The 26,720-nt window shown below is 50.0% G+C and overlaps 1 protein-coding gene across 3 annotated transcripts in view; it reads right to left on the reverse strand.

Annotated features, from left to right (window-relative positions):
- The window catches only part of TNKS (tankyrase), a 2,071,987-nt gene that overhangs the window by 208,467 nt on the left and 1,836,800 nt on the right, over positions 1–26,720 (reverse strand). For all 3 annotated transcript variants that reach the window (XM_069626094.1, XM_069626093.1, XM_069626092.1), the window contains one exon: positions 21,246–21,432. In XM_069626094.1, the coding sequence (XP_069482195.1) occupies positions 21,246–21,432 (187 nt within the window). The remainder of the gene's footprint in view (positions 1–21,245; positions 21,433–26,720) is intronic.

Below are 26,720 nucleotides of genomic sequence, written 5' to 3' on the forward strand. Positions count from 1 at the left end.
CTCTTGCAGGAGAAAAACAAGAGAAACAAGGCTAGGAAACTTGAGGATGCTAAATTAGTTCAGAAGAAATTGTCAAAGTATGCCATAGGAGGGGCGGTATTGACAAGCGGAGAAGGGCTCTGAGTACAGCAAGCAACGGGTACATGGCAGGCGAATAATCAATGCCCGATGGACTAAGGAGGAAATGGATTCATACCACAAGGTAGAGGCATGGGCAACAGAGGAAGGGGTGGATTCCAAAACAATCAAGGTGGGTTTCAGAACGCACAAAATGAGAATCAGAATCTGCAAGGAGCGTTTAACCAAGGGGAAGCAGTCAGATGGGCATCTCCTGTATGTTGGACATGTGGGATGATAGAGCACATTGCGCATGTATGCGGCAGCCAAGGGTATGTGCAGAATGACAAATTCTCAAGAGGGAGACAGCTTATCCTCCAGCATATAGCTCACAAGCTAGGGAAGGGTTCTCCCAAGATCAGACAGTGCATCAGACACAGACGTAGCAAGTGCAACAGGCACGGCAGCCACAGCAAGTGCAAATGAATCCACCGCAAGGGCAGTCGCAGCAAGCCCCTATGCAGATACAGCAGAATGTAAACACAGGACAGCGTTTGACACCTAGAATAGGTAGCATCACTGTGGTGGGAGGAAATCCTTTCACGGGTACAGGGGTATGTATATATCCACAATAGGACAGCTCAGAGGGCTACTTGATGTGCTCAGTGCCATCAGTGACACCAGAACCGCAAGAGGAACTAAGGGTCGATAAGACTATAGGAGGCTATCTTTGTCATTTTTAGTAGACACTGGGGCTACTCGTTCATGTATACGAGAGGGAACATATCCAATGGTGGGAATTGCCATGAATGTTCAAGGGTTCTATGGAGCTACAAGTCGAGTTCCTTTTACTGATGAATTACCAGTCTCTATAGGAGAGTGTGACATGTCTGTTCCATTGTTGTATTCACACCAGACAACAGTTAACATTTTGGGAAGAGATTTGATGACCAATCTTAACATGAGGATTCTGCGTTCCACTCCTGGAATACATTACATGAATGTGGGCAAATTCATACTGGCATTTACAGGGCAGTTGGTTCTGCAAGGAGCTCCAATGGAGCCCAAGGTTTTTCTGTATGGGGTGAGCATTCTGCTCACATGGCTACCTGGCATAGTGGGAAGGACTACGAGAATACCTGATGAGTTCTTGTTTAGACCAAAGATACCCCCTGGACGAAAGGGTGGGGGGGGGGGGGAGGGAGGTACAGACCATCCCTATAGAATTAGCTGCAGCTATAGTAAGAACAGATGAGGGGGGTAGGCCATGGAGAACAGTGATCGCTATTGGAGAAGGGTACAGGTTGACTGACGTCAATGACAATATCATGTTTAGAGATGACCCAACAGACTATGAAGTAGTGTTCTTTATGAGCATCACATATTGGATTAGAATAGAGAAAAGGTAGATACCATAGCGAATGGTGATAATGCGGCAGCGCCCAGCATTTTATTTACGAAGATTTGGAGAAGGTGCTAAGCACCTTATGAACTGCAGGCCCTTATGAAGTAGGCCTACTGACGGGGATAGGGGAAGTTGAGATAAAGTTGAAGCCAGGAGCAATTTCACCTTGAGCAAGACAGTACCCAATGTCTCGAGAGGCAGATGAGGTTATTTTTAAGACCATCTGAGCACTGATGGAACAAGGTATCCTGGTACCTTCAGAATCATTGTGCAACTCTGCGGTGTTGTACCATGTGAAAAATATCAAAGGGAGGGACGTGGAGATTTATATAAGATATGAGACCGATTAACCAGATTGTAGAGGCAGAGTTTCCTTCAGGTCCTAACCCAGCGACGATACTATGCCGTATCCCAGTAGAAACTCGATATTTCATGGTGATCGATTTGAAAAATGTGCTTTTCTCAATTCCGTTGCACAAGGACTCACAAGACTGGACTTCATTTATGTTCTGCCAAAATCGTCTGAAACACACTCGTTTGCCCCAAGCGTACCCCGAGTCTCCATCGATCTTTAATAGGGTCCTGCAGATGGACCTAGGCAATATTGATTTTAAGAGAGCTGTGATACAGTATGTAGATGACATTTTAATTTGTAGCACTAAAGAAGATAAGTGTAGACACGACTCAGTTCAGTTAATGACTATCCCAGCAGACAAGGGATATAAAGTAGACAAAGAGAAGTTACAGTACTGTCAAGAAGAGGTGTTGTACATAGGCCAGTTGATCTCGCATGAGGGAAAGTGGGTAACACCTGAAAGAGCCGAGGCGATTATGAAGACGCCAAAACCGCACACGGTAAAGCAGATGCAACAATTTTTGTGACTAGGTAATTACGTAAGAGCCTGGGTGTTTATAGTTCGTACACAAGACCCCTTTTGCCGGCTTTAAAGAAAGCAGAGGTGAACAAGGATAAAATAGAATGGACTGAGGAAATGGGAGGATTTGAAGAGTTGAATAAATTATAAGTTACCCAACGTAGTGAAAAACGTACTCTTAGTCCCCTTTCTTCCATACTGCATGGGCGTCCCACCCAAGGGACGGAAGACGGAACCTTTTCACCAGAAAAAACGTCCCCTTTAAATTTAGATGGGTGCGGCCCTGGGAGCATGCGCTGCACTGACTCCAGCGCCACACCTCAGTTCCCATTGACGCGCAGACAATATATTTAAGGAACACGTTACTTACCTGTAACTGTTGTTCTCCAGCATGGGTCTGGCATGGATTCACATGCTCATGAATATTCCCCCGTCAGGCTGGGAATCCTCGGTAAAGAAAAAATCAGTATCAGTTTCGTTTCTGATCTGTCTTTCTTAGTAGTAACCAATCACTGGTCTCTGGGTCATACTGCCCCCAGCCAATGATTGCCCTCTCCCTAAGCCCCTCCCCTGGCAGCCATCCTCAGATTTCATAGCACATAAAGTGGCAGTATCACCAAGTGAAGAGACGAAGAGGGGTAGGAGGGAGGGTCCGCATGTGAATCCATGCCAGACCCATGCTGTAGATCAACAGTTACAGGTAAGTAACTTGTTCCTTCTCCAGCGTGGGGTCTGGCATGGATTCAAATGCTCATGAATATAAGAATACATAGCAGTACACACATGCACAAACACGGGAGGTGGAAAGGCTCAACATTAAACATTACATAACTCAACATTAAGCAACTCTTACCTCCTCACCAGGCCCACCTTCAGGCGAACAGGTTGCGCAGCACTGCTTGGCCGACTCTGGACTCCTCCCTGGAATTCCGGTCGGCGCAGTAGAATCTCGTGAAGGTGTGCGTCGACCTCTATGTAGCAGACCTGCAGATGTCCAGCAGGGGCACGCCAGACAAGAACGCCGTGGTAGCAGCGATTGCTCTGGTCGAATGGACACTCGGATGGCCGGGCAACGGTCGGTTTGCCAACCGGTGACAGTGCATGATGCAGCCGGAGAGCCATCTGGAAATGCAAGCCTTTGAGGGGACCTTTCCTTGGTTCACAGGTCCAAAGTTCACAAACAGTTGTGATGTCTTCCGAAAACTCTTCGTGCGGTCCACATAGAACTTCAGCACTCTAGCTACATCCAGCGAGTGCAAAGTCCTCTCGGCCGGCAACAAAGGCGGCAGGAAGAAAACTGGTAACACCAAGGGCTCGTTGAGATGGTAGTCCGACGGCACCTTGGGCATAAAGGAGGGGTGCGTCCTCAGAACCACCCTCTTCTCATGAAAAGTCAAGCATGGAGGCTTGTAGGATAGGGCCTGGTTCTCTCCCACTCGTCGTGCGGAGGTGATGGCCACAAGAAAAGCTGTTTTCCACGACAGGAACTTCAACCGTGCCAAATGCACAGGCTTGAAAGGTGCCCCATGAGCCTGGTCAGCACCACGTTGAGCTCCCACGCCAGGGCCGGAGCCTTCACTGGCGGGAATGAATGGAACAGTCCCTTCATAAACTCCTTAACCAGGCGATGGGACCACAAAGATGATCGTCCCGTAGTCCTGGTGTAGCGGGAGATCGCCGCTAGAAGTATCTTGATGGAGGCATGAGCCAGCCCCGCCTTGACCAGTGACAGCAGGTATGGCAGCACTTGAGGGGCCGTAATTCGCAGAGGGTTAATCTTCTGTGCACGGCACCAGACAGAGGACCTCTTCCATTTGTGTCCATAGCACTTGAGAGTTGAGGACGCCCTGGCCTTTGCAAGTACCTCTTTGCAGTCTGCCGGGATAGTGTACCCTCTGTTAGGGAGAATTCTCCTTCTAGGGCTAATTTCCCTCACCTGGTGAGTCCCCCAGCAGCTTTGCTGGATTTCTGGAGTTTATTTTTTCACCTGGTAAGAGTGTACATCGTTTTTCCACTCTTACATGTGTTTTGGCCTATTTGGTTTTACTCACTGGGTGATCTAGGGCACTGGAGCACACCACTCCAGGTGCCCCTGTTCTTGTATGGGTTACAAGGCACCTTTAGTGCAGTAACCCAGGGTTGTCTTTAAAACTTCCCTCTGACTCCATTTCGCTGGGGCTGACTACTGTCCTCCAGAGAAAGGTAAAGTTGCCATTGACTTAACATAGTCATTTTTACCACAGACCCGGTACATCCCCATCTTACATGGAGTACTGGAAAGGGCTAATCTGTACCCCTTTTCTGTCTGTACCTCCATGAGCATTGTTTTGCCCTTTTAGCATTTATACTTGGCTGGTGGCAGTGCTATCTACCCTAACTTTTCTACCGTGATTATATCAGATAAACGTGGTACTGTTCTTGGCTATTATATTAGCCTCGAACATAAACCCGCTTGACCAAATCGTCTTTCTTTTGGCTCTGGTTGGGTTTATTCACCATTTCTTTTTGTTAAAGTCCTTCTTGTGTTTTACTTTGCGCAGCAAACTAGGTTCGCCTTCTTTGTTCACCGTCTTTTGGCGGGCTTCTGCAGAGAAGCCCCCCTCTTGGAGCCTGGGTGTCTAGGTGGGCTGAATTTGAGGGAGAGGTGTAGTCACCCCCTGCACAGGGTATCCTAGGAAACCCAAGTCGCACTTTGCCATGATTGGCTGAGGTGGTTGTCCCGGCTGGACAACCCCCCTGCTGCGTGATTGACAGCCAGGCTGTGTGAATGGGGGTTTTGCGCATAAAAGGCAGGTCTCTTGGGCTAGAAGTCAGAGTCGCCTCTGGAACTACAAGGAACCGAAGAGAAGCGGAGAGAACGACGGCTGCTCCAACTACCACGTCCGGGTGAAGCCCTGCTGCAGTCCTGAGCTGTCTACCCTTCGACGACTAAGAGGAGATCCAGTCCGGAGTCTTCTTCCCTTGAGCCTGGTGGGGATAACCAGCTCATCTTCAGCCAGAGATCTCCGCCGTGGTCGAAATCGCTGCACAATGCTGTAGTGGTCTGGATAGCCACCTGCCGAGCCTCTCCTGTTTTAAAAGAGCGCACCTTTTTATTCGTGGTCGCTGCTGCCGGCTTCATCCCTGTGTGGTGAAGACCCCCTTCAGACGTCCTCCTTCACAACCCAGCTCCAGGAATCGTGGGTCTGAGGGAAACCAACAGGAACAACTGCCAGGGCACCAGCTGCATCACTGGAATAAGGTACTGTGCTCTACTCAAGGAAACTGGGTGAATCCCTTTTTCTTCATCTTCAAGGCTCGCCCTGGTCTTCCCTCCTTCTTATAACTTTTGCTTCCGAACATTGACAATATCAAAGTACTCTTAGCTACACTGAATCTTGAACTGTCTAACGGTGTGATCTTCGGCAACAGGTCTTCGGTGTCACTTAACCCTGGCTTCGACCATTTGACTTTTGAACTCCTGTTTCTGAGTGTTTCTTGATACTGTCTGCCTAACCTAAATATTGCCTGTGATTTTTGCCTCCAACTCCCTCTGGGTATCTCGGGTGCTAAGTGTGTTTTTGCCCCGGTAGCATTTCATGTCACGGATACGCATTTATTGAGTAGACCGAACTGTCAAAAAGTGATCACAACCGTATCCGCGGTATCTTGTTTCGTTCATAACACCGGTTCATTCAAACACAGGGTACTTACCTTGAGACTTACTATACAAAGTGAATTGGTTAATTGTAGTATATTTAACGTGTGGTTCTGTTTAAAGTTTAATAGTGGTGTTGTGTTTATAACTGATGGTTTAAAAATAAATGTACTTATTTTTTTACCTGAAACCTTCAGTCAGTGTTGGCTTGAGCTTCAATTATTGTGGTCCCTTTGTGTAATCTCTGCTACTGCTCATATATTCTTGAGATAAGCCTGGCTGCTCTGCTAATGCTACCACTATAACTTAGTAGTACAAGCTTGTACCAAAGGTAAAACTTGTATTGCCACCTGTGGTCTTAATTAGGTGTAGTGGTCCCTAAGGGTACTGCACAGGATTCTGCCTAACACCCTCCAAACTCTAGTGCCGCAGGCGCCAGGCCTGCAAGTTCAGCATCCCCGGATCGTGTTGGGGGATGGCGCCTCCTTCTCTGGAAAGAAGATCTGCGTCCGTCGATAGTTTGACTGGGGGGACGCTGACAAGTCCAGAAGGTCCGGGAACAAGATCTGTCTCGGCCACGCCGGTGCGACGAGGATCATCCTGCACTGGGACCTCTTGAGTTGGTTGACGAGTCGCAGTAGCAACGGCAACGGAGAGAACGCATACAGGAACAGGCCGTCCCAGGGTAACGAGAAAGCATTGCCCATGCTCCTCGGCTGGGGAAACCTGCTGGCGAACCTCTGGCACTTGGAGTTCGCCGCCGCCGCAAATAGGTCGATCTGGGGTTTGCCCCATCGTCGGAAAAGCCTGTCCACTTGGCCCTGACGCAGTTCCCACTCGTGGCATGAGCGCAGCTCCCTGCTCAGCGAGTCGGCGATGGTGTTCTTTATCCCTGCTAGGTGGAAGGGCACCAGAAACATCCCCTGAGCGACGGCCCAATGCCACAGATCCTGGGCCTCCTTGGATAGGGCCGGGGACCTGGTTCCTCCCAGCAGGCGCTGCACCTTGCCCAGGATGGCCTTCGTCCTTTACTCCGACGGAGAAGCCAATAACGCCACTGTATTGAGCTTGGCTCCCAGAAACAGTGCGACCTGCGACGGAACCAGGTGGGATTTGGGGAAGTTGATTGAGAATCCCAGATCCGTGAGCAGTTGGACGGTCTTCGCTGTGTGCTCGACAGCGAGCTCCCTTGACCTTGCTCGGATGAGCCAATCGTCCAGGTAGGGGTAGACGTGGATCGCCTGCAGGAGCAGCCTCACCACCACTGGTGCTAGGCACTTGGTAAATACCCTGGGCGCCGACTTCAATCCAAATGGCAGGGCCTTGAATTGGTAGTGCCGTCCTTGGACTACGAATCTGAGAAACTTTCGGTGTCCTATTAGAATGGGGATGTGGAAGTAAGCATCCTCCAAGTCCAGCGACAAAAGGAAGTCGCCTGCCTCCAGCTGTCCCAGCATGTGCTGGAGGGTGACCATCCAGAACTTCTGGGTCTTGATGTATTTGTTTAACCGACGCAGGTCCAGGATGGGGCGGCAACCGCCTGTCTTCTTTCTGACGAGGAAGTATCTTGAGTATACTCCGGAGCCCCGGAGCTTCTTCAGGACGAGCTTGATGGCACCTTTCTTGAGCATCGCCCTTACTTCTAACAGCAGTTGAGGGCTGTGATTTTCCTTCCTGGCGACGGGAGGAATGCAGGGGCACTTCTTTAGAAATTCGAGTGCGCCCGTGGGCCAGGGCATCCAGCACCCAAGGGTCAGTGGAGATGAACTCACACGCTGACGAACCTCGCCAGCTGGCCTCTCAACGGGGTGCTCCAGTGGGAGGCTCGACGCTACGGCCGGTTCAGTCCTGCTTGGAGGCGGCCTTGCCACCCTGGCCTCCTTGGCGACAGCGATGAGGTACTCCTGACTTGCCACGCCCTCTGTAGGCCTCTTGCGACGAAGAACGGGCTGCCTGGTGGTACGTAGAGGAGCCACTGCTGAATCCTTTGGAGGCACCTTTCTTGCCTCCGGAGTTCCGAAAGGGCGGTTGTCGTTGCTGCAAAACTCTCAAGGCCCGAGGTGTCTCCGTGTCGGCCTTGATGGCTTGAGTGACTCATCCACTGTTTTTCCAAACAGGTTGTTCCCATCGAAGGGCATGTCTGATTTGCACGTCCTGGCGGAAATCTGTTGCCTTGAGCCATCCCAGCTGTTGAAGGCAAACACTGTTGCCCAACTGGTGGAACCCGGTGTCAGCGATATCCGTGGCCACTGTTATGGCATGGTCCGATGCCACCTCACCTTCCTGCAGGATCTCTAGGGCCTCCGCTCTCTTGACGTCCGTTAGGAAGTCCAGCGGGGAGGGATCTTGTACCACAACTCTGTCGTAGCGGGCCGCAATCGCTAGGGCGTTGGCCGCCTTAATTGTCGTCGCCGCCGACGAGATGACTCGTCGTCCTATGGCGTCCAGTTTCTTTCCCTTGCCGTCAGGTGGGGAGGTTGAAGTTGAAGCCGTCGCCCCCGCCGCTTTCTTCTTGGCCACCGCCGAGACGACCGAATCCGGGGTCGGCTGTGCCCTAAGGCACAAAGGGGCAGAATCGGGGACCCGGTACTATTTCTCATACCGATCCCTCTTGACAGGCGTCGTGGACGGGTTCTTCAGGATAACAAGTCCCTTTTCCCAGATGTCGTCAGGCAACGGCACCACGTGGACCGTCTTCCTCTTGGCCTCCACCGTTGACAGAGGAAGCCTTCCTTCTTTTGTTCTTTGGGGCAGAGCTGGAAAAGCTCGGATGCCCTGGCAATCATGGCGAGGAAGGAGCCAAATGCATCGTGCGGGGAGGCCCGAGGGGGTGGTGATGGAAGGCCCATCCCGTCGTCACCCGTCCCCGTCGTGGCTGTATCTGTTCCCGTGCCATCCCTAGGATCAGGGGAAGGAGATGAAGGCTGAGCGGGCCGCAAGGGATGGAAGGGCAGGGGGGGATGAACTCTCCTCCGTTTGCTTGGAGGGCTCCCCGACGGGCCCGGTTCTGCTGGGTCGTCCGTTGGGGGTAGAGGCAATCTCGTCCTTACTCCGTGCATAAGGTTTGGATTGCCATCAAAATGGCCACCAAGCTGTCCCGAGGCTCGGGCACTGGTTGCGACGGGCGAGATGGTTGCTCCTCCTCCATGGGAGCCTCGTCGGCGCCACCGTTGCTCTCTTTGTCCGCCTCCTCGGGGGTTCCTCCCGTGAAGGGCCTCAAACCTCTTGTTGAGGCCCTTCACGACTTCAACCAGCTCCTCCTCATAGGCTGTATCCGTGTCCGTAATGGCCACCAACCCCCCTCTTTTTCCACCGGGGTCTTCACGGGGGTCTTATAGATGGGCTGAAAAGAGGATTCCCTCCGCGGTGGCAGGGAAAGTCTGGGCCCCGAGGTCGCCTCCACAGGCTTCGCTAGGGCCGCCACGACTCCCTCGATAGAGGCCTTCGCCGGGTGAATCAAGGCCTTCACCACTTTGGGCGCGCTTGAGGCCTTCACCTTGGGGGGTTGGGGGGCAGGGTCACTGCCCCGCTCCCCCTCGCTGACTCCTTCGAGATCGACCGGGACTTCTCCAGAAGCTTACCCGGGTTCTCGGATTTTCTCTTCCGCGAGCCAGAGCATTGGCTCGTGGTTGATGGCGTCGGTGAAAGCGCACCCTGCCTGGCAGCCAAGGATCCCGACCCTTCGGTGCTCCCGGTGCCAGCGGACTCGCAGTGCTTGCCTTCTGATGGGCCCCCATCGCCGGAGCGCCCTCAAAGGACTTAGAAGACCGCTCGGACCTCTTCTTCTCACCTGCTGGGCTCTTTCCTTCCAGCCAGTTGGTGAGGCAGATACGCTGATCCTTCATGGTCCGTTCTGACATGTTCTTGCAAAACGCACAGTCCTTCTCCACGTGCGTTTTGTCTTCATGAAGGCAGTTGAGACATCTCGAATGCTCATCCTCCTTGAAAACTTTCTGTAATCTGCATCCAGGGTAGTTCCTGAACAGCTTGGATCCGGGCGTCGAGCTTCCCTTGTCGTGGGCCATGTCCATGAGGTAGGCCTCAGATCTTCTGGAATCCTCCAAGAAGCGTAACTCGATGAAAACTTTGCCCTTGAGGGGCGTACAAAATTCCAAAACGGGTCCCCGTTGATCGGAAGTAGAAACGGTGGAGCTTGAGGCTCGATTGACTGAAAAAATTAGATTAAACTCTCCCAACTTGAACGTGCGGTAAAAATCTGAGGATGGCTGCCAGGGAGGGGCTTAGGGAGAGGGCAGTCATTTGCTGGGGGCATTATGACCCAGAGACCAGTGATTGGTTACTACTAAGAAAGACAGATCAGAAACGAAACTGATACTGATTTTTTCTTTACAGAGGATTCCCAGCCTGACGACGGGGGAATATTCATGAGCATGTGAATCCATGCCAGACCCCATGCTGGAGAAAATTGCCTAATGATACCAGTATTATTAGGGGGCGGGGGGGGTGGGACGTATGGAGGAAAGGGGACTAAGGACTACGGTGAGTAACTTATAATTACTTTTACGTCCCGTCCCCTTTCCTCCATACTGCATGGGTGATTACAACTGAATGTAGCTCCAGGGTGGAGAGAAGACCCTCCTTAAGCAAATAGGTTCCTGAGAACCACCTGTCCGAAAGCTGCATCAGATCTAGAGCCGGCATCCAAATAACAATGCTTGCAGAAAGCCGAGGGAGTGGCCCAAGTGGCCGCCCTGCTTATGACTTGACAAGGGACATTGCGATGGCTGTTGCCTTGGCCCTGACTGCGTGGACTTGCATGTTCACTGGAAGCGGCTTGTGCTGGCCCTGGTATGCTTTTTTGATGGCAGAGACCATCCAGCTGGATATGGAGGCCTTGGAGGCCTGCTCTTGCACCTCAGAGTGACAAACAGGGCATCTGATTTGCGGAAGCCCTTGGTCCTGTCCAGGTAGAATTTCAGGGCACGCCTGACATCCAGGCAGTGCAGAAATCTGTGCCTCGTCCGTAGGATTGGCAAAGAACGTAGGAAGGACTATTTCCTTGTTCAAATGGAAAGCAGATGGCACCTTAGGCAGAAATGCTGGATGTGTCCGCAGGACTACCTTGTCCCTGTGAAAGGCAGTATATGGTTCTGAAGCGACCAGCGCCTGGATTTCGCTGACTCTGCGAGCCGAGGCAGACTAGTAAGGCTGTCTTAATGGTGACCAACCTGATGTCCGCGGACGCCATTGGCTCGAGTGGTTTGTGCGCCAGTGCGCCCAAGTCTATGTTCAGGTCCCACACAGGGTGTGGCCTCTTGATGGGCAGGTAGAGGCTTGCGAGCCTCGTCAAATGTTTCTTGACAATCGGATTGGAGGAGAAGACCCCCTCCTCAGAGTTCCTGTAAGCCCCAATGGCTGTGAGGCAAGTGCGGCAGGTGTCCACCCGCACGCCAGAATGGGTGAGGTTCGCTGAGAAGGCGAGCACGTCATCCAGCGTACATGCCGTGGGTCAGGGGAGGGGTCGATATCCTTGGAGTCTGCCCAGTGGCAGAACCTGGTCCATTTACTTTTATACTGGGCCCTGGTAAACTTGATCCTTGCGCCCTGTATGATTTCCAGATTAGTCTGGGAGAGGCTGAGGTGCGTTAGCGTTACGTGCTCAGGAACAACGCTGTGAGGGTTAGTTTCTGTGGCGCGGGGTGGATGACCCTGCCCCCCTGCTGCACCAGCAGGTGTGCTGGGCCTGTCGGAAGGTGAATCTGAGGCATCTCAGAGGCTGAGCAGCTCCGAGAACCATGGCCTGGCCGGCCACCATGGAGCTATTAGAATGATGCTGAGCTGGCGAGACTCCTTGATCTTGCAAATCACTCTGTGAATCAGCAGAGTGGGAGGGACGGCGTACGCTGTCATGCCGTCCCACTCAATCTGAAATGCATCGCCCAGGGAACCGGGGCCCTGTTCCTGACTGGAGGCGAATTGAGGGTACTTCTTGTTGTGCAAGGTGGCAAAGAGATCCACCTGGGGAAGACCCCACCTGTTGAAGATCTCCTGAATAACAAGGCCGTTTAGCTGCCACTCATAATTGTCCGCACCTAACCCACTGAGCCTGTCCGCCTCCAGGTTGGATTCCCCTGGAAGGTGAACTGCCATGAGGTAGATGTCATTTTCCAGGGCCCACTCCCACATGTTGATTGCCAGCCTGCACAGAGGAGGTGCCTCCCTGCTTGTTGACATAGTACATGCTGATAGAGTTGTCTGTCTTGATGAGGGCGACCTTGCCCCTGAAAAGTGAAAGGAATGCTCTAAGTGCTAGCCAGAAGGAGTTAAGCTCCAACCAATTGATGTGGTACTCCTGTGCCTGTTGAGTACAGGTGTCGTGGACAGAGATCGTCCAGGGTGGCTCCCCGGCCCTCGAGCGAACAGTCCATGGAGATGGTGACCTGCGGGGTGGGAGGCCGGAAGGGCTTACCCGACCGTAGGTTGCAGTCCAGGGACCACCATGTGAGGTCCCGGTGGAGAGATGGAGGAACGTTGATCATCTCAGATTGAGAGCCCCGTTGCTGGTTCCATGAGGCTGCGAAATGCAGCTGAATCCTCATCTTCAGTTGTGTGTGGGGTGGCTAGTATGACTGCCACCAGGAGACCGAGGAGAGGCTGCTATAACCATGGCAAGATCACCTCTCTGCTGAGGAAGTGGGCGGTGGCCCTCTTGATGGACGAGATCTTGTCCTCAGATGGAAACACCTTCTCGGAGCACAGGTCCCAGATGAGGCCCAAAAATGTCCATCTGCATGGGCTGCAGCTGCGACTTCTTGAGATTGAGCGAAAAACCCAGATTGTGCAGTGTGTTCATAAGGGCATGGGAAGAGTGGTGAACCCTTACAGAGATGTAGCCCTGACGAGCCAGTCGTCGAGGTATGGGTAGATGTGGAGGCCCTGCATTCTGAGGAGGGCAGCCAGAGTATTCATGAGTCTGGTAAAGACCCTGGGGGCCGAGTTGAGGCCAAAAGTAAGAACCTTGTATTGAAAATGGGAGCCCATGAACCTGGACCGTAGGAAAGAACAATGGGGCTGCCAAATGGGGACGTGTAGGTACGTGGCCTTCAGATCCAGGTAGCACACCCAGCCTCCCTTGCACAATGTCTCCACTACAAAAGCTGGCATAACCATCTTGAATTTTTGTAGAGGTAAGGGAGAGGCTGAGTGGAAAGGTCCAGCACAACTCTCGGGCCTGCCTGGTTCTTTTTCTGAATTGCGAAAATCCTGGAGTAAAAGCCCAGGCCTCGCTGGGAGGCTGGGACTTCCTCCACTGCCTGGCACTCAACGAGCGACTGGATTTCCGCCTGAAGAGTTGCTGTCCCAACTTGAGGGAGGGGAGGGGATGAGAGGAGAGGAGAGGCTGCGATGGGATGGGTCGGCGGTACCCCGTGAATCCTATGGAGAGGATCCAGGGGTCTGTGAAATTCTGGCGCCAGAAATGTGCATGGAGAGCAAGCCTGCCCCCACTGGAGACACGTGAACCTGAAGGGGCATGTCATGCCTTCTTTCCCTCTGAGGCTGTCGAGGAGGAGGGGGATTGGAAAAAGCCCTTACCCCTCGACCCCCCTTTTTGTTGCTTGCGCCGGTTCTGAGACGGCAAGCGGTCCGGCTGCCTGGATCTCCATTCCTGGAAGCTGCGGAAATCTCCATACATACGCCCCATGTCGCAGCACCGCTGTGACCGAGTGTACGACTTGGGCGTAGTCTTTGTCTAGATGGACAAAGACTTGGTCGTTTGTGAGTGGTTTTTCTTCTTGTCCAGCTCTTCGTGCATAGTGGAGTGGAAGAGATCCCCCCTCCCCTTCTCCCCCCCCTCGAACAGTAGATCCAATATGCGTTCCTGGACGTCCGGGTTGAATTTTGTAGGCCGGAGCCAGGCTGTCATCCTCATGTCTGTGGCCATACAGATGGCACGGCCAGAGTTGTCAATATGGGCAACTGTGGATTCCATGAGGTCCAGCGCCACCAACTTGACCACCTTAAAACGTGATTGGCTCTGCGTAGTTAGTTCCAGGAGGAAGCCTGCAATTTCCCGCCATAACCTTTGGTTAGCAGCAGCCAACACGACATCGGCGTTGGCCTGATGAAGATGCATGGACACGTTGGAATACAGCTTCTTCCAGTACGCCTCCAAGATCTCCTTGCCTAGTAGCGTCGATGCTGTGGAGGTTGATAACAACTGAGGCTTGGAGTATACTGATGCCGCAGCGATCACCGAGGAGTGTGGCTGAGGATGGGCCGATAGCAAGAATGTATTCCACTCCATCTGCCTGTACCTGGTGTCCAGGCGTCGATTGACCGAATGGGCTTGAGCCAATCCTTCTTGGCCAGAGGAGACTACATTGGTTTGCAGTGGAATCCCCTTTTTTGGCAGAGGGGCATCATGTGAGGAGTTCAGCCAGAACCCCCTCTGTCGGCTGTTCAACCTCGGGTTGGGGTAGGCCCAGGTACTCCGCCAGCACTGCAAGACGTTCATGGAAGGCCCTGGCTGAGGATGGCGTGTCCGGATCCTCCTCCGGATCCTGTGGTTCAGGAGGATCCTGTGGAGATGGAGGAGTAGCTGGAGCCGGAGGCTGGGGTACAGTGACCGCGGCCAGAGGCTGAGGAGGAGGCAGAGGCTGGTACGGAACCACCTGAGGACTCAGCTGGGGAGCCAGAGGCAGCGGCTGCGCCGGGACCGCCAGCAGAGGAGCTTGTGGTGCCGGTAGAATCGTACAGAGGACCTCCCTGATGGCGTCCTTGAGGATAATGCCCATCCAAGGTGAATTCATGAGCCTGAGGAACCTCTCGAAGAACCCCCTCTTCACTGGCCGGAGAGGTGGTAGGGGGTACTGACTGGGTAGCCGGGAGCTGCAGGAGCCACTGCATACCCTGCCCGTATAGACGCAGTGGGAAAATGCCTTGCGCATAAGAAGTATAGGTTGTAGGCCACGTACCTGGTTGAGGCCACTACCACCTTGACTCTCATTCTTCGCCGAACTCCTGGAATGGCGTCGGACAAGTGCCTCTGTCTGGCGCAGCGGTCATCTTGTCGAGCTGCCTGCCGTGTTACTCGGCTCGCTGGGCGCCGCCTCCTCCAAGATTCTTGCATGTGGATCACAAGACCTATCCTCCTCCTTGGGCCTAGAACGGTAGGTGCGACACCCTCAACCCGGGGGTCGGTAGAGCTGCGTTTAGGCGCCCCCTCGGACGTATTGCTGGTATTAGGGTGTAGCCCCTCGGCCGTGGTGCCGGTACAAGGGTGGAGCCCCTCGGGTGAAGACCCGGTAAAAGAACCTTCCAGTCCCTCAACACTGCCACCGGGAGGATCTGAGGATCCCTCAAACCGAAGGCCGGTAGCTGAAGGAGCATCGGTGCATGTGCTCGTAGAAGGACCTGACCGGTCCCTCCCACGCTTGAGAGTCCCTGGGAAGGAATCTCCCTTGCGGGGTGCAAGGAGAATATAGGCCCTACCTTGGGACTGATTCAATGCTTCACCAAGTTCTTGAGATCCTCTGGAGTCGACTTCTGGAAGAGCTCCCTCCACCTGACTAGTCTGTTCTTCAGCGATTTCGATGACAGCATGCCACACGCTGTACAAGCTTGCCAACCGTGGTCTGGGCCCAGGCAACGTAGGGAGAGGGCATGGGGGTCTGAAGTTGTGAAGAGCCTGTTGCAGGATGGACACCTGTGGAACACTGTGAAAGACGACATGTCCCGGAGAGGAGCGCGACACCTGAGGACCGAGTACCTAAATAATAAGAAAGACAAAAAAAAGACAAAGAAGAAGTGTCCGCGCGTGGAATTACATGGGCGAAGCCAAACCCAGGAGCGCTGGTGAATTTGGCCCGTTCCCATCGACACGGAAAAGGGGACTGAGGTGTGGCACCGGAGGGCGGAGTCACGACAGCGCATGCTCCCAGGGCAGCGTATGCTCCCAAGGGACGCCCATGCAGTATGGAGGAAAGGGGACGGGACTTAAGAGTAAAATATTGTACGGTTATTTTTAAATAAGCATTCTTTAAAAATTGCAATATATGTAGCCATCAAATACACTTTAAAATACTTGTTCAGAATCAACACAAAGCTAGTAGTTACTCTTTAGAGATGCTTCTTACACCTTTCCTACACCCTGAGGTGACTTCCCTAACTAGGACTGTAATGGCATTTATATATCACTAATACACTTTGTAGATTGAGATTCACAGAAAGGAAAGGTTAGCGGAAGGAAAAAGGTTAAACGGGTTCTCGGAGAATGTGAGCACTTTATCTCTTCCTAGGAATACTAGTTTAAAACCAATACATCACCTATGAGGGACAGTAAGAATCAAAGTCAAATGGAATAGAAGAGTCTGCAGGGAGCCAGGAAAGCCAAAGTCAATTGGAGCAAAGTCTATGGAGCCGAGGCACGTTTTGGATTGTATATGTCTTGCACAAAGTTAGAGAGCTTGTTCAAGAAAAATCACTGTAGGGTCACAAGCTGTTACAATTGTGAAAGTTGGAGCTGAGATCAACACTAGAAAAACAACTACTGCAAGTCTCAACTGAGAGGAGCAAGCTACAGACACTGAGGTAAGTACCCCAGGTCAGAACAGTACCTTTGGTTAGAAGAAGAGGGTCCAGCTGGCTTCTGTTTGGTTGCAGTGATGCAGATCTTGTGTTCCTGGGACTCAGCCGTGGGACAAGAGGGAGGACGTCTGGGGACTCCTGCGGCAGCAATTCGATGGTCGGCAGCAGCTAATGGCTCTTTTCGGATAAGCAGCACTTCGCGTTTTCAGCGCTCGGTAAACCACACAACCGCGATCTTGGATACCGGATGGGCTTCCTTCACTCCTTGAGTCCTGCACTCTGGTGAGGGGACTCAAGCTCTGATCAACCTGCTTCTGGAGGGTCCATGCTTTCTTTGTCGCGTGGTTCTTCCCAGTGGTCGACTCTGTCTTCAGTCCCAAAACCCTCACCTTTTAAGCAGGTTTCTCCCATTGATGCACAGCCTAGCTGTCACAACAGCAGGGTGGCTGTCCTAAAAGGACAGCCAGGCAGCCAATTAGGTCTGGATGCATTCAGGCATTCCTAAAGACAAAAGAGGAGTTTCGGGATCCTCCCTCACTTCCTGCCCTGCCAGACACACTGAAGCCAGAGACGGGTTTCAGTACTGAAGCCCGCCAAAGGCAAAACAAACTAAGGGCTCAAACCTGGTTTGGCACGCACAGTAAAACCCAAGAAAGACCACTGTGGGATGTATTTACCCATGCATCCGAGCCCTACCTCAAAACTGTGCAGTACTGACATGGAAAACATCATGATGGCCAGAGCTTCCCAGAAAATGCACAAGGAAATGCATGGAGAATAGGCTGCCACTCATTTTTGCCGATGTTATGGGCACAGAAGGACACTGCCTAAAACCACCAGTGGACTACCCACACAGTAGTCTGAAACCATTGGGAGTGGCAATGCTGATTGCCAAAAGCAAACCCATAACTGTTGGGAATTCATTTTCTTAAATCCCAAAAAGGGGTGCAGTACCAGTACTCACCACTATCCAAAAGCCGGCGTTTTAAAAACACCAGATTTTACTTTTTGTATAAAACTGAATAAATGAACCCAAAACATGCCAAAGAAAGACATTTTAAGAGGTGGATCCAATGTAAGGTTATATTCTGAAGTGACTTGAAGGTTTATAACAAGACTGGCTGAGCTGTGGATTTCAGCAGTTTAAGTAAATTTGGACTGAAAGACACTAAAAATCAAAATGTTTAAATTGACTGAGTGACCTACTTTGAATGTCACATAGATTGCAATTGTTTTAAACTTAGAATCAGCATTCTAGCTGCATATGTGAAAATGTTTAGTTTTATTTGAATGCAGAAACTGGGGAACAAAAAGTGACATTTTATCTGAAACTTGGCTTAAGGAACTGAATTCTGCCTGGCAACTACCCCCCATCACGAGTGAAACTTGAGTCACAGCTGTGTTCCCAGGCCTATCTGCCTTTTGCTGGCCACACTAAGGATATGCCATTTCTCTGATAATTGAATTAGGGGGAGCCCCACAGAACACAGGAGCTCTGAACAATGCAACCCCCTTCACCCAGGCAGATGGTTTATTACAGAGGTCGTAAAACAGCTTCCTCTTGGCTGAAGCTGGGAGGGGCACTGCCTGTGAGAACAAGCTGGCTTGGTAGAACTGGAAAAACCAGAAATTCAACCTTGTGCTGGAGGAAAACCACACCCCTTTGGGGCCAGAACATAACTCTAAAAAGATGAATAACTCATAGAGCGGACATGTGAAAATTGTATAAATGACACCATAATTCTTGTGATTTTTCTGCCCACATTTTAAGAGGTTTTTAGAACCGGTGGCATGTTCAGGGGGGTTTTAGCGGAAAAGAGGATATTACTCAAAATGTGTGCATGTGAAAAATCTGACACTTCATCAACTAATGTCCATACTCCTTGCGCACATGTGTGTAAATTTGGGTTAATGTCCGAAATTGCGAAACCAGTTAAAAAGTGAAATATGTGCCATTTTTGAATGCAAGCCCCCAGGAAGAGCAGATTTGGACAGGGTATACCTCCTGTGATATGTGAAGGGTGCGTGTAATTTTAAAACAATATGTACCTCTGCAAATATGTATTTGGTTCAAATCTAGATTTGTGTGTAAGTTGACAGGAGGAGTGGACTTTCTGCAGGCTGTAAAATGACATCACTCTGACACAACTTAGCTCCCCCAATCAAATGAGAAATGGAAGTTTGACCAATTAGAAGCTGAGAGAGAGGTAGGGTCAGTGATGCTAGAACACACCCACATTCTAAACACATAAAAGCAGACAGACAGGACAGATAGGGACCTTCAAATCCATTTGCTGCGGGACGCTCTGCCGGGAAAATCCATACTTTACCTCCATCAACCTTCAGAGAACTAGAGACCCAGACCAGCAGAGTAGAGCTGACCTGTTAGCAGAACCAGAGAGAGCTGACCCAGATCACTGTGAAGTGCAGAGAGCTGAACCGGAGTGCAGTCCAAAACCTGACCAGATCCGTGGCAAGACATATTTCTAAATATATTGTGAGTACATAGCAAAACTGTGCAGAACCAATCTCTTAGTTAAAATAATATAATTCAACCTATTTTAATCTAAGTAGAACTGTCTCCTAACTGTCACCTGTCATTTGCAAAGCTGTCACCTGTCATTTTCTAGTTGCAAGCTGCACTTGTCGTTTTGAACTTTAAAATTTAAAATCTGAAAAACGACCTTTATTTAATCGCTCATATCTCCGTGACCGTTTGTGCTAGAGACTTGCAGTAACTTTCATCTGGAAGCTGAGATCCCGGGCTGTCTTAGGACCCCAAAACGATAGTGATAGTCCGTGTAGTTCCTCTGTAATCGCGCTCGCAAATTTAGCCGCGATTTGACATTTTGCCGCGATTTGCAAATTTCTCCACGTGTAAAAATCTGCTGCTGCTTGCCTTTCAGTTGCCAAAAATTCGTTTAACCTGCTAGTTACACCCTACATCACTGCTAGAGTGAGCCTGGACTAATATTAACTTGATTTCACTCACCCTGAACCTCTGGAGGGAATTAAAAGCATTTTAACATATTTTCCCTCCATTGCCAGCACATATCAAAGCATTTTGCCTGTGTTTTCAACTTCTGTAGTCTAAGTTGCTGGGTGAACTGAATTACATTTGAATTGCATTTTTGAGAATTGTGTGCCTTCCTTCCCTGTCCTTGCATTGCATAAAAGGGGGGGTGAATTGTCCAAGAAAGTGATTACATTGTCTTTGCTGAAATCCTATCAAGTTATTTTCTTTACTGCATTTCATTCCACATTGCATCCATTTGAAACCATAAAAGTATTGTTGCTATCTTATCCATTTCATGTCAACTCCTTAGTGATTATAAAGAAGTGTGCTAGTGCCAGATTCTCCGTTGTTAATCTTTATCATATCAGATTAACTGTGATATTCAATTATTAATTTATTATAAAGCGTGATATATATATATATATATTGTTTAAATTATCAATTAAACCTTTTAACTTGCAAAACAGAACTACTTCTTGGCTCAGTGGGGTCAGGGGGATTCTGAGAGAGGGGTGTTATATAGGGGTAGTCATCCAGAACGCATGAACTGGACATAAAGATATATCAATAAGGGTTTTCATTCAGTATTCTAGACTAGGCGTTGACTTGGCTGTAGTGCTGAATTGAATCCTCTTACACCACCTAAACAGAAAATGGTGAAAAAAGAAGACCAGGGCCATTTTGACAAAATGGTTACCCATGGGTGCTATACTGCAGCTGATGATTCTCTGTAGAAAAGCACAATGGTAGGAAAATGAAACCCCCTAACACCAGCCATTTAAAGTAGAGAGGGTAACAACATTTTTGACATGAGTAGGTAGCAAAAGGGACTACTAAGTAACCCGCCCCCCCCCCAGGACTCCACATACAATGGTGTCTGCTGGACCTACAAAGAGAAAAGGTAAGTAAAGCCAATTTCACTTTACTATTCTTGGGAACAGTAGTTCGCCCAAGAAAAGGTATTTAAACCTTATGAGAAATCTAAAGGATTTCTCTGTGAAACTGCACTGAAGGTGCTGTGTGTCACCATATAAAAAGTAGATGCTTATGGAGTCAGACTCCCAAAACAAAGGAAACAAACCAAAATCAGATCAAAAATACATGACAGTGAGAAAAGGACTGACTCACTCCAGGGTTAAAATTTTGGAAAAGTCGCAAGAGAGTTGAAGAGATGCAACACAAAGTCCAAGATGCGCTGTGGCTGAAGGCCTTTCAGCATGGAGACATGCATTTTGTGCTTTAGTGCAAGAAAGAAACTCACTGTATTAAAGTTTCCAAGAGGAGAAACACTTGCTGTGAGTTTTAGCATGGATAGAGATTGGATCCAATGAATCACTTGAAATCTGTTATTGATGGCATGCATGGTGAGGGAGGCAGAGAGAAAAGAATAGCCTATTACATTTAATTTTAAAAACAACACTTTCCAAAAAGGGGAGACCACAAAAAAAAAAAGCACCAACCAAAAAAGGGAAAACGTTAGGAGAAACTCATGTCCAAGGGATGGCTGAAGGATGACTGACTGTGATGCATGGATAAAACCGGCCAAGCGCTCAGGGAGTTGCGTCCAATCTAAAACTCCTAAAATCACAGCTTTGTCTTAGAAAAGCTTTTTTGGTATCATCAGTGGTGCAGTGCATCTAACTGGTTTGAAGGCAGGACAACACTATTAGATAATTTTTTGGTTCAACATTTAACTCGTACACTAACCTGTGACAAACGTAGCATGACCTATCTTTATGGGTCGGACATCCAGTTCCTCCTCCTATTCCATAAACATATTGGTTGCTCTTAGAAGAATTTTCTGCAAAGTAAATCCCAGCTCCAAACATTCCTCCAATATATGCATGTCTCTCATCAAAACCCTTGTGTATGATGGCATTGATAAAGGGGGATCCTGTAATCAATTGAAAAAGAAGTTGGTTAATCTGACAAGTTAATTTTAAGTGATGACAAACTTTATTCCGGATACATTCAGGCATAAAACTAGTGTTCAATAACAGTACAATTTGCAAATGATATTCCAGTTGGTAAAACCCACCCTGTTAGGCAGAATCATATGCAGTACCCTTATGGAACACTACATACAATTAAGACTACAAGTGATAGTACAATTTCACCTTTGGTACAAGCCTGTACTCCACAGTCAAGTGGTAGCGATGGCTGAGCAGCCAGACTTATCTCAAGAGCAAATGAGCAGTAGTAGAGATTACACAAAGGACTGCAATTACTGTGACTCAAACAAACACGGACTCAATGTTTCTGTTTAAAAAATATAAGTACTAAATCCCTCCCTCACATTCAGCCCACCTAGACACCCAGATGCCAAAGGAGGGCTTCTGGGCAGAAGCCTGCGAAAAGACAGCGAACAAAGGAATCATCCCCGGTTTGGCACGCAGAGAAAAACACGAGAAAGACTAACAAAAAGAAATGGCGAATAAACCCAGCCGGAACCAAAATAAAACGTATTTGGTCAAGCAGATTTATGTTCGAGGCTGATACAATAGCCTAAAACAATACCACGTTTATATAAGATAATCACGGTAGAAAAGTTAGGGTAGTTACCACTGCCACCAGCAAAGTCTTTATGTTAAGGGAGCGAAACAAGGCTCCAAGAGGAACAGACAAAAAGGTATAAGAATTAACCCTTTCCAATACTCCATGTAAGATGGGGTGTATTGGGTCTGTGGTTTAATGAGACTACATAAAGTTAATGGCAACTTTACATGTTTCTGGGGGACAGTAGTCAGACCCAGAAAAGTGGAGTCAGTGGGAAGTCTAAAAGACAACCCTGTGTCACTGCACTGAAGGTGCTGTGTAACACCCACAAAAAGTGGTGCTCATGGAGTAGGTGAGGTTCCAGAGCCCAAGAACACACAAAATGGTAAAAACACACATGGCAAAACACAAGTAAAAGTGGGAAAAAGGCTCACTCTTACCAGGTGAAAGAAATAAACCCTAGAAATCTAGCAAAGCTGCTGAGTGACTCATTAGGTAAGGGAAATCAGCCATTTACGAGAATTCTGCCTAACAACTGCCTCGAGTGGTGGTTCCTCTTCGAGGAAGAATGGTGACTCATAGAAACAACGGGAGGCCGAGACCTCACCCGGTGCTGATGCTTTTTCTAATCCTTATGGACAAGGGACCATTTTAGGCTTCGGCGACCAACACTGGGCTACCTCAAATGTGTCAGTTTATCACCCTTCTCCTTGTGGAGGAAGGTAAACAGCTTTGCCACTTGTTCCCGAAGCACCTTGGCGTGCATCAACTGGCATAACATGCAGTCCTGCATGTCTTGTCCCATACAGAGGCATCATGAGCAAATGCAGTGGAGATCCGAAATTGACTTTTGACACCCATAGTTGGAGGGTTTGAACCCGGAGGACTTAGCAGGAATCGGCATATTGTCAAAGAAACCAGAAAATTTCAAAAGGAGCAGCGTTCCTAAATCGAGCAAAGTGTGCAGAAAAAAGGAACTAAAGTCACGGGGCGCAGCGTCTCTATAAATTCTGGCCCTGCCGCCATGTCTGGCGTGGGGTGCCTATAGGCACAGGGTGTAGCCATGTTGTGTCCATGGTAGCGGAAAAGTTTCCAAAGAGCATCTATGCTGGGAGATGGATATCCAATCAGTAGTCCGCCAGTCGTAAGCCATTGAAAAAGTTAAAGGATACAAAGTACCCTAACCACATTTTACTTTAAGAGGATGTGAGCAATTGTAACAATCAAAGCTATTTACGCAGTCTTATGGACTAATCAGTTTCCCCATAATAATGCGCATAAAGACAAGGGAAGAAAAGGAGAACGCTCTACTTATCTTTAAAAAGTCAGGTCAGTAATTTAAACAAAGCAGAAAGAAAAGGTGCCCCACAGAAGTCTATGGGAGGAAAGCGGCAAAAATAAAATCTTTCCCAACAGGCGCAGTTTCGGACCAAATCCATCATAGCTAGAGCCGAACGTGTAGATATTCAGTTGAGGTTTTCAGAGTGGTCTAAGGTGCAGAAGCTACCAGAACTGGGGGGCTTGGCAAAGATGTCTGTTATCTACAAACTAAAGGTCTCCTATTGCTATGTGGTGAAGGACTGGGTTGGAAACAGTACCCAATGGGCCAAATCCTCTGAGGAGTCTCTGGACCTGTGGGCATCCCTTTTTGAAGAGGTTGAAGAATTGTGCTTGAAAGAATCACTCGGGAATTGGGGCCTGGAGACCGGTCTACCGCACAAAACTATTCTGTGTCTGGCGACTTTGAAGGAGTCCTCTTGTCTGTGACAAAATGGGAAAAGCTTTACAGCACCCTCCCACAAGGTTTTCGACTGCATAGATTGACACCATTAGTAATCATGTTCCTCCATACAGCAATAAAGAGAAATCCTGTGGGGGTCAAAAACGGGGGGGGATCTGTCTCGCAAAACCCATGCAGGATTTAAAAGCAGATGCCTTACCAGAAAAGGGCATGATACAGAAGGCAAGTCTTTGCAATGGTGTTACCAAAGAGTATGGAGAGGGGTGAAAAAAAGAACCAAGACCATGGGGTGCAGTGCCTCAACGTTATGTAAGTTTTTAGAGGCAATCAGAGCCATGCTGTGCTTGGTGAAAAAAAAAATCAGCTCTGCTGGAGATGCAATATATAGGTGAGGAATCCGTGGGGGGAATCCATTATAAAGAGCCTGAATTTCGCCGACCCTTCTCCAAGTACTCTTAGTCCTTAGTCCCCTTTCCTCCATACTGCATGGGTGTCCCTTCCTAGGGATGGGAAACAGACTTTCACCAGAAAAACCACCTTCCCCTTTAAATTTAGAGGCGTGTGAGGGTGCGGCCCTGGGAGCATGCACTGCCCTGACTCCGCCCACTGGCGCCAAACCTCAGTCCCCATTGACGCGTTGACAATATTTAACATTGCCTAATGACGCCAGTATTATTGGGGGGGGGCAGCATGGTGGGATGTATGGAGGAAAGGGGACTAAGAGTATGTTAGTCAATACAGTGAGTAACTTCTAATTACTCTTACGTCCCGTCCCCTTTCATCCATGCTGCATGGGCGATTACAACTGAATGTAACCCCAGGGTGGAGAGGAGACTCTCCTTAAGTAAATAAGTTCCTTAGAACTGCCGGTCTGAAGGCTGCGTCTGACTGAGCCGGCGTTCAGACAGTAATGCTTACAGAAAGCCAAAGGGGTGCCACGGAACCTGCCGCTGGAATGTGATGGTCGTGGCCTTGGCTCCGACAGCGTGAGCATGCATGTTGGCTGGCAGCAGCTTGTACTGGCCCTCATAAGACTCTTTGATGGCTGCAACCATCCACCGTTAAATAGAAGCCTTGGATGCTTGATAACCAGGTCTGGAGCCCCCGAAGGTGACAGAAAGTGGGTCCGACTTGCGGAAGCCCTTGGCCCTGTCCAGATAGAATTTCAGAGCGCGTCTGACATCCAGATAGTGCAAGACTTTCTGAGCCTCGTCCTTGAGGCCAGCGAAGAACGTATGTAAGACTTTCTTTGTTTAGATGGAAAGCAGAGGGTACCTTAGGTAGGCATGCCGAGTCTGCAGGACCACCTTATCCCTGTGGAAAGAGGTATAGGGTTCTGAGGCCACCAGAGCCTGGATCTCACGGACTATGCAAGTGGAGGCGAGTCCGACCAACAAAGTTGCCTTAATGGTGACAAGGGTGATGTCCGCGGACGCCATTGGCTCGAAGGATTTGTGTGCCAAGGAGCCCAACACCACATTGAGGTCCCACGCGGGGTGTGGCCGCTTGATGGGCAGGTAGAGCCTGGACACGCCCGCTAGATCTTTCTTGACTATCGGGTTGGAAGACGAGAAGACTTCCACCTCAGAGTTTCTGTAGGCCCCTATGGCTAACAGAAGAGTGTGACATGTGTCCACTTGTACGCCTGAGCGCGCGCAATGCGCCAGGAAGGAGAGTAGGTCATCAAGTGTGTACGTAAGAGGGCCGATCTCCTTAGCGTCTGCCCAATGACAGAACCTAGTCCATTTACTCTTGCATTGGGTCTTGGTAGCCTTGCTCCCGACGCCCTGAATTATCTCCAAGTTAGCCTGTGAGAGGCTCAGGTGCCTGATGGTGACCTGCTCAGGAACCAACCTTGCAAGGGCTAACTTCTGCGGTGCGGGGTGGATGACCCTGCCCCTCCACTGGGACAAGAGATGGCCTGGACCCAGCAGAAGGTGAATGGGTGGTCATGTCACAGATGAGGCCCAAGAAGGTCAGGCTCAGCGTAAGCTGCAGCTGAGACTTCTTGCGGTTGATCGTAAACCCTAGGTCGTGGAGAGTGCTCATAAGTGCGGCGGAAGTGTGGTTAATCCCTTCCGCGGATCTCGCCCGGACGAGCCAGTTGTCCATGTACGGGTAGACATGGTGGCCCTGGGCCCGGAGGAGGGCTGCCACCGCATTAATGAGTCTGGTAAATACCCTGGGGGCTGAGTTGAGGCCAAAGCGTAGCACCTTGTACTGCAAATGGCAGCCCATGATCCTGAAGTGGAGGAAGGAGCAATGTGGTTTCCAATTAGAAAGGAGTCCTTCAGATCCAGGGAGCACATCCAGTCTCCCTTGTCTAGTGTCTCCGCAATGAGTGCTGGTGTAACCATCTTGAATTTCTGAAGCGGGAGGGAGAGGTTGAGAGTGGATAGGTCCAACACAACTCTCAGGCCAGCCTGGTAGTTCTTTTGTATGGCGAAAATCCTGGAATAAAAGCCCAATTCTCTCTGCGAGGCTGGGACTTCTTCCACCGCCTGGCTCTAGACAAGCGACCAGATCTCCGCCAACTGAGTTGCTGTCCCAATCTGTGGGACTGTAGGGGAAGAAGGAGGAGTAGAAGGGATCGGCAGGTGGTACCCTGGGGACACTACACAGAGGATCCAGGGGTCCGCAAAGTTATGGCGCCAGAATTGCACGTGGAAGGCAAGCCTGCCCCCCACTGGAGACACATGGGCCCAAAGGGACATGTCATGCTTTCTTTCCTTTTGAGGCTGCTGCTTAGTAGGGGAATTGGAAGAAGCCCTTGCCCCCCCACACCCACTTTTGTTGCTTGCGCCGGTGATGACTGAACGAGTGGTCAGGTTGTCTCGACCACTGTTCCTGGAAGCCCCGGAACCCGCCGAACGACCGCCCCCTGTCGGAGCGTTGATGCGACTGGGTGAACGCCTTGGGCGTGGCCTTCGTTAGGAAAAAGTCTT

Source organism: Ambystoma mexicanum, chromosome 6p (genome assembly GCF_040938575.1).
Source record: "Ambystoma mexicanum isolate Mex_15411 chromosome 6p, UKY_AmexF1_1, whole genome shotgun sequence".
NCBI classification, from domain to species: domain Eukaryota; kingdom Metazoa; phylum Chordata; class Amphibia; order Caudata; family Ambystomatidae; genus Ambystoma; species Ambystoma mexicanum.